General features: G+C 60.3%; 1 protein-coding gene across 1 annotated transcript; it reads right to left on the reverse strand.

Moving 5' to 3' along the window:
* Positions 1–498: 498 nt before the first annotated feature.
* SDS (serine dehydratase) lies at positions 499–6,522 on the reverse strand. Its single transcript, XM_006768944.2, has 7 exons — positions 6,197–6,522; positions 5,798–5,837; positions 5,414–5,553; positions 5,224–5,315; positions 4,344–4,571; positions 1,889–2,013; positions 499–1,218 (listed from the first exon to the last, which is right to left on the reverse strand). Exons 1-7 carry the CDS (start codon positions 6,347–6,349, stop codon positions 1,028–1,030), a joined length of 969 nt encoding a protein of 322 aa, XP_006769007.1. The 5' UTR covers positions 6,350–6,522; the 3' UTR covers positions 499–1,027.
* Between the last annotated feature and the right edge of the window lie 1,539 nt (positions 6,523–8,061).

Consider the following 8,061-nt stretch of genomic DNA (forward strand, 5'->3'; position numbering starts at 1 on the left):
GGAGAGGTTAGAGTGGTCTCCAACTTCGCTTTGAACTTGGGGATCCAATAAGGTGGCCAGTGGCTGCTGTGGGGGTTCGGGGACATTCCTGAGGGGCGATGGGGCCCCTCCCAGCCCTCAAGGCTCCCGCCTGCCTTGAGAGAGGGCTTAATGTTTCAGAGGCTTTGCCTGACACTGACTTTGCCTCCACTCCTTCCCTGCCCCTGAGATGATTGTCCAGTGTCGGGGTACACACCCCCGGGGATGGGGGCTCACTACCTGCTCCCCGTGGTTCTGGGATTAAATCACTCTTCCCTTGCCCCACCCAAGCCCCTCTTGTTCAGCGCCACCTCCCTCACAGCTTCCCGCCCTCTGGCATGCAGCTGTGGGGCCCCAGGGTTCCTGGGGCTGGAGGTGGCAGTTGGGGGTGCTCACTGCTGATAGCAGGGCTGGGAGCAGGCGTGATGGGGTGGGAGGAGGGAAGGGAGGAAGACAGTGATGATGGAGAAACTCAAAGGCTCTTTGCGTCATAAATACTTATTTTTCAATGAAAACGTGTGCACATTAGAAAAATGGGGAAGGGTGGGGGTGGGCTTCCTGGGAGTAAAAGAAAGACGGTTCCACAGCCTGGGCTGCGGGCCTGTCCACCTCCCCAGGTGGAGAGCGTGGTGGGCACACGGTGCTCCCGGGGGAGCCTCCGGTGTGACCTCGGTCCCTCGCGCCCACCCTGCTCTGGGGACCGGGTATGTTACATGAGGGCAAAGTCGCCCCGGCAGGGGTGGCGAGGGACGGTCACAGGGCAGTCACACAGGCAGCAGGGGGTCAGTCACAGCCTCGCTGGCCTCTGACACCCACCGCTCCCCCCGCCTCGACTGCGAAGCATGTTCCCCTCCGCCCCATGGGCTCGTGGGTACAAGCAAGCACCGACTGGCCTGGCTGCAGGCTCGCGGCCAGACACAAGCGTGATACGTACAACGAGGTGCTGGGTCACGCTCCAGCCCGGCAGGGGTCTCCCGGGGCCGGGAGACCTTCACTTGGGCGGCGCATTCTACATGCCCAGCTGCTTCTTGAGGTCCTGCAGCTGGGCCAGACTGATGTTGCTGCCCCCACAGACGACGATGACGATTGAGGACAGCGGGGTGCGAAGCTTCCCTTCTCCTTGCAGCTTCTGAACCACGTTGCTGTAGACAGCAGCCAGGGCTGCCCCGCAGGCCGGCTCCACCAGGATCCTCTCGTCATCTGCCAGGGGACAGGGCGGGAGGGCGATTGATAAAGCCCCGGGGGTCAGGAGCCAGTCCGCTCAGCCCTGGCCACACTCAGGTCCTTCCATCACTTTCCTGACCGCCCAAGCCCCGAGCGAGGTCTCATCATTAGCGCTGACACGGATGGAAGGGCTGTCATCGCCTGCACAGTGTGGTGAGAAGGGTTCTGAGGCATCATCTGAGCGAGAATGCCATGGTCATTAGCCAGGCTGGCTGCTGGGACAGGAGATGAAGTGGCAGCTTAAGTGCTACCGTGTGTGTGTGTGTGTGTGTGTGTGTGTGTGTGTGTGTAACCCTCCTGATCCTGGGCTGAACCCAGAGAGTCCAATCTAGTTACAGACCCCATTCTGAATCCATCACTGAGGCCTATACTTTCCCTTTTCACCCTGGCTGCCAGGAAGCTCAGAACAAACATTTAAAAATAGTTATGATTCCCTGCTTTCCGGTTATCAGGCTTCTTCATTTGTGCCTTTGGCCTTTCTATTTTTACTACTGCATTGTATTCAATGGGGAGTCCTAGGAAGGGGATGGGAGACAGATCTGTGGATAATCCTGCAGCGATGGAATCCCCTGGCATACCAAGTAGCCAGGACAGCCACTTGGTTCCTGAACCAGCAGGTTGGGCCTCGAAAGGACTTGGCACATACCCACAAACTTCTCAATGGCGGCCACAGCCTCCTGGTCGGAGATAACTTCTGAGAAAATGGGGTGTTCCTGAAACAGCTTCAGGGCTTGAGCCCCCACGGTCCTCACACACAGAGCCTTGGCCACACTGTGGGGAGGGGGGCGCCACAGGGGGGAGGGGCATGGAGAATAGGAACGGGGGAAACAGAGGTAGGAGAGAGGAGGGAAGTGGAGATCAGAATAGAGAGGGAGAGAAAGAGACAAGGTTGGATGTGAGAGGGAGGAGGGACTGGGGTCCATGGGCGTGGGGGCGGGGTGCCCTCTGTAGCTAAAGTCCCAGGGGCCTCCCAAACAGAGCGGGGGCTTCTAATGAGACTGCTGGAATGGGGGCAAACGGCATCATTTCTGTTCAACTTGACTCATGAACAAACACCTGCAAGGCCCCTTGTGCTTCCCAGCCCCAGCTCCAGATTGTCACCTTCACCTGCTCAAGTCCCATCCTGTCCTTCAAGGCTCAGGATTAAGGCTGCCTCCTCCAAGGAGTCCTCCAGGGGGTGCACTCAGTCCCATGGCCCCAGGTGGAATTCTCAAATGATCCTCCCCATATCACACACACAGACAAACACACACACCACTTCCTGAGAAAGTGTTTGGTGCCATTCATTCCCACAACAATTCTTATAGTTCATTGGTTCAATTTCACAGAAGGGAAGACTGAGGCAGAGCGTGTGCCGTCACTTGGCCAGGGAGCCGTGGTGCCGGGACTGCAAACGGGACCCGTATACCTCCAGGACCTACCCTGTAACCAGCCTCCCCAGAGACAGCCCTGGTTCTGCTCCCAGCTCATTCCCCATTCGCCCATGAGCATCTCCTGGCCGGGACCAGCTCAGCCCTTAGGCCAGCATCTGGCCCATAGTAGGTGCTCAACAATGGCTCCTTCCTCCCAGCACTGTAGGAGCCGAGGCCCCCACGACAGCTCCGGGTGCTGGGCTCAGGAATCAGAAGCTCTCACCTCGGCTCAGTCTGCCCCATCTGTGGCAGAGACCTGTCCTCGTGGTCGGCAAACCGCGGCTCGCGAGCCACGTGTGGCTCTTTGGCCCCTTGAGTGTGGCTCTTCCACAAAATACCACATGCGGGCATGCACGTACAGTGCGATTGAAACTTCGTCAGCACGTGGTATTTTGTGGAAGAGCCACCCTCAAGGGCCAAAGAGCCGCATGTGGCTCGCGAGCCGCAGTTTGCCGACCACTGGTTATTCTAGCTCCACACAGTGACACCTGGTAGGAAGACATTTCCCAGCCTCCCTTGCAGCAGGTGTGGCCATGTGACTGAGTTCTGGCCAATGAGAGGAAAGTGGAATATTGTGTCTGTTTTTAAAGGGAGGGGCTTAGCTTCTGCCCCGCTTCCTGCCAGATGGAGTGTGGGTGTGAGGGTTGGCACTTAGGCAGCTATTTTGGGCCACGAGGCCACATAATAAGGACGACGGAGAACAAACAAGGGACCTGGGCACCTGGCTTCATAGAGCTGCCCCTGGATTGCCTCCCTCTAGACTTTTCTTTTTTTTTAATAAGAGAGGAAATAAAATTCAATCTCGTTTACATCACTGTCTGGATTCCTATATAAAGCAGCCAAACCTAATCCTAATGAAACACCATGTGCCTAAGGTTTGGGCTGGGATATGAGCTCCGTGGGAGCAGGAGCCGTGTTTATCCACCTCTCTCCCCACATCAGCCGGGGTCTTGCACATGTTAGGGGCTCAGTAATTGGCTGGCAAAGGAATGAAGTGTGCAGCCCGGCTGGCATGGCTCAGTGGTTGGTCATCCACCTATGAACCAGGAGGTCACGGTTTGATTCCCGGTCAGGGCACATGCCCGGATTGTGGGCTCAATTATGGGGGGCGTGCAGGAGGCAGCCGTCTGATGATCCCCTCTCATCATTGATGTCTCTATCTCTCACTCTCCCCTCCTCTCTGAAATCAATAAAAATACATAATAAGCCCTGACTGGTTTGGCTCAGTGGATAGAGCGTTGGCCTGCGGACTGAAGGGTCCCGGGTTCCATTCCAGTCAAGGGCATGTACCTTGGTTGCGGGCACATCCCCAGTGGGGGATGTGCAGGAGGCAGCTGATCGATGTTTCTCTCTCATCGATGTTTCTAACTCTCTATCCCTCTCCTTCCCTCTCTGTAAAAAATCAGTAAAATGTATATTTAAAAAAATACATATTAAAAAATTCAAGGAAGAGTGCAAAACCCTGCCACAGAGGAACTCAATACAGGATGAATATTAGACTTTTTTGCACGAGGAAGTGTGACGTGCATGGTTCAGGGCTGTGCAGACGTGGGCTCAGTCCCCGTGGGACCGCTCACTGGCTGTGGGCTCTGGGCAGGTGAACAGTTTCCTTACCTATAAAAGGGGGCGCCAGGACCTACCTGCAGCCAGCACCAAGGGGGTGCTGAGCCCCTGATGAAGGCAGCTCACCTGGTAACGTGGTCCAGAGGGACGAGCTTGCCCACAGAGGTGGCAGCACGGAAGCTGTGGGCTCCCTTGGTCTCCATGGCGATGATGGGCACGTCCCCCCAGCCCACCTCCTGCAGCCCCTGGACCACTCCGCACAAGAGGCCGCCGCCCCCCACCGACAGCGCGATGACCCCCGGCTTTGCGCTCAGCGTCTCCTTCAGCTCCTTCACGATGGAAGTGTGGCCGTCCCTGGAGGGTGGGGGAGGGACCGGGTCAGGGCTGGGGCCCTGGGGACACTGGGCAGGGGTCCTCTGCCTCTTGTTCTCGGGGCCGGTCTCCTCCCTGACTTCCAGCTGCCAGCGTCTACCTGGAGGCTCCCGTTGGCCCCGGCGCTGCCTCTGTGTGTGACCCCTGGCTGTGCGGACAGGTGACAGCCCCAAGGACACCCCTCACGCAGGGCCTGTGTGAGTGAATAAGCACCCAGCACCCTCTCCCGCTGCTGGGTAACGGGTGCATGTTCCACTGGCTCCCAGGGGCCCCCAGGAAATCAAGCTCCAGCTGCCACAGCAGTGCCCTGCCCAGGAGAGCCCGTTCGAGGCGTCTTTCCTGCCTCATCTCCCGTCCCCCTCCGCTCAGGAATCACCTCCCAAGTCAACGGCTTTCCCTGAAATCCTGGTCTCGGGACCTGCTCCCGGGCACCCAGCCGCAGGCACGGGGCATCTGAGCTCGCGATCGCTCATGGCCGCGGAGGATGGGCATCGGAGCACACACGTGTGTGCTGCTGGGTGATGGTGTGTGCACACACATGTGCAACCACTGTGCATAAGAATGTGCCCACGTGCCTTGAGGCAGGCGCCCACCCAGTGGTCAGGGGGTAGATGCCACCCTGGGCTCCATGTACCAGATAAGGGGGTCGTCGAAGGGAGAGATGAAGACCCAGTCTGAGTTGTTCTTCGCCAGGGCCGTGGCCAGCTCGTGGGCCTCCTCCAACGTCTGCAAGACCATAGGGGATGCGGAGGAGATGAGCGGCCGGGGCGCCCTCCTCTGCCACCAGCTGCCCTCCGCGGTCCCCGCTCTAGGTCAGCACTCACCTCACCCACCACCTTGACCGTGGCGCCCTCATTTCTGAGCCGCTCGATGGTGAGGGCAGGTGTGGTCTTGGGCACAACGATGGTGGCGGGGATGCCCAGCCTCCTGGCCGCGTAGGCGGCCGCCATGCCTGCGTTGCCCGCTGCCAGGGGTGGTGGGTAGAGAGTGTGTCAGTTCGGGACGGCCTGGGGGCCCAACTCCCGGCCTCTGAACCCCCCTGGGTGGTCTCAGGCCTCCCCGCTGAAATTCCAAATTGAGCTGGCTGCAAACATTTGCAGCGGCTCCCAGCTCCCGGCTCCCGGCTGGGGACACCAGGGCCCAGAGAGGTGGAGCTCCTGCCCCCGGACACACAGCAGAGGGCAGGAGGAGGCATGCAGACCGCTTACCTGAGCAGCAGACGAAGTGTTTGCAGCCTTGCTCGGCCTTCTGCGGAGATGAGGGGAGGGGTCAGGCTGCCCCTGGGCTCTCCCCTCTCACCTGGAGTCCTACCCGCCCAGCCCCTGGGTTCTAACTGAGTGGTTTCAGAACTTTACTGCCCAAGCGACATCTCCCCTCCCCTCCCCAGGAGCCTGGCTCAGGGAGGGAGGGAGAGGCGGGCAGCTGAGAGCTCTGAGATCAGCCCTAGGGGACCCTGGTGACGGGCACCCCCGCCCCAGAGGGAGCGCTAGTGGTGGGTGCGTGGGCCTCGCGGGCAGCCTTGCCTGGAGCTCCTAGGGTCTCCCATGGCACCGGCCCTGCCCATCGAAGAAGGAGGACCTGTCACCCTCCCCGCAGCCGTCCTGTACCTTTTGGCAGAGGTGGCCGATGCCCCTGATCTTGAAGGAGCCCGAGGGCTGGGCACTGTCCATCTTGATGTAGACGCTGGTGCCGGCCACCTTGGACAGGGCCATGCTGTCTCGGATCGGGGTCTTCACGTGCAGGGGCTCCCGGGAGGCCATCGTGGGGGAAGGGAGGGCGGAGGCGGCGGAGCTGGTGGCTGGACCAGGAGAGCGAGGGGGAGGCCGGCAGTGGTCTAGGTGGACGGGCTGGGTGGACAGCCCACGCGCGGACGGAGGGAGGGCCGATGGACAGGTAGGCTATCTTCTGAATTGTCCCAGGGCTACCAGGTTTTATAAATCCTGTGAGCAGGGCTGGCCACATCCCCCGGCCGGCCACGCCCCCTGGCCTGAGGCCTGGGGCTGCCCGGAGGGGAAAGGGAAGCTGGCCGTTCCTCCCTGGCGGCTTCCTGGCCTCTCCCTCTCCCTTTCCTATCACTGCCCTTCCACAGCCTCAGCTTCTTTCTTTCCAAACAATTCCTCCGCCCCAAGGAAGGTGGGGCAGCCAGCCAGGAGCCCCCGGAGGCCCTGCACTAAGGCCGCCAGCAAGTGCCGGCACATCATGGGACCCGAGACACAAACCAAGGAGGAAGTGGCTGCCACCGTGCTCCCATCTCACAGGAAGGGAAACTGAGGCACGGGCAGGAAGAGGGGTGCTCTGGCACTGGAACCAGCACTCTGACCCCCAAACGTGCAGTCGGGACACAGCTCTTTATTTTTTAATTTTTAATATCTTTTTATTGATTTTAGAGAGAGCGTCAGGGAGAAGGAGAGAGAGATAGAAACAGGGATGAGAGAGAAACATCGATTGGCGGCCTCCTGCACGCCCCACGCTGGGGATCAAGCCCGCAATCCGGGCAGGTGCCCTGGCTATGATCGAACAGGTGCCCTCTTGGTTCATGGGTCGATGCTCAACCACTGAGCCACAGTGGCTGGGATGGCCGGAGTTCTGATCACCTCCCCCTGTCATCCTTTCAGGACTCCTGTGTTATCCAGGGGCCGATGGCATCATGGGTAACACCCAGGCCGACCAGGGTTCAAATGCTGACTGCCGTTCACTAGCTGCGCGGCCTCGGCCGTCCCTGGAGCCTCCCTCTGGCCCTCTGCGCGCCCGGGAATAGAGGACAGGACAGCGCACGCCTGGAAGGAGCCCAGGACACAGCCTTCGGCAGTGTCACCATCATCACCGTCCTCATCGTCCCAGAGCTGCAGGGTCTTCCACTGGAACTCACTCCCTGCCCAGGCCTGGCCTCCTGTTTGTCTGTCTGTGAGCAGGTGTGAGCAGGGGGTCTGTCTGTACACAGGGAGGTAGGACCTTCCACAGGCACACGGAGCCCCTCCCCAGTGGGACGCCCCCAGGAATGCGCTGGGCATACAGGGTGCGGAGCCGCAGTGGCGTGGGCGCCCTGAAGCTCACGTGCAGGCCTGTGCGCACCGGAGCGTATACAGCTGGTGCTCACGATGCCCCACGTCTGATCTCACGCGCAGGGTTTCCCACGTGGGCTGCTCGGCCCGGACAGGAATATCGATGAGACCCAGGGCAGGAGGGCTCAAACAGCCGCATAGCCGCCCCTCTCGGAGAGACAAGCTGCCCCCTCCTGCTGCCCCCCGGACCTTCCACAGGCACACAGAGCCCCTCCCCAGTGGGACGCCCCCAGGCATGCGCTGGGCATACAGGGTGTGGAGCCGCAGTGGCGTGGGCGCCCTGAAGCTCACGTGCAGGCCTGTGCGCACCGGAGCGTATACAGCTGGTGCTCACGATGCCCCACGTCTGATCTCACGCGCAGGGTTTCCCACGTGGGGTGTCACTTAATCTTCAAGCGTGAGGTGCGTGG

Source organism: Myotis davidii, unplaced genomic scaffold (genome assembly GCF_000327345.1).
Source record: "Myotis davidii unplaced genomic scaffold, ASM32734v1 scaffold223, whole genome shotgun sequence".
Lineage (NCBI taxonomy): Eukaryota > Metazoa > Chordata > Mammalia > Chiroptera > Vespertilionidae > Myotis > Myotis davidii.

Coding starts and splice junctions, on each gene's coding strand:
- SDS (XM_006768944.2), bottom strand. CDS start 6,349: ATGGCCTCCCGGGAGCCCCTGCACGTGAAGACCCCGATCCGAGACAGC. Junction 5,554..5,797: donor ACACTTCGTCTGCTGCTCAG/GTAAGCGGTCTG, acceptor CACCCCTGGCAG/CGGGCAACGCAGGCATGGCG. Junction 1,219..1,888: donor CGCCATTGAGAAGTTTGTGG/GTATGTGCCAAG, acceptor GTCCCCTGGCAG/ATGACGAGAGGATCCTGGTG.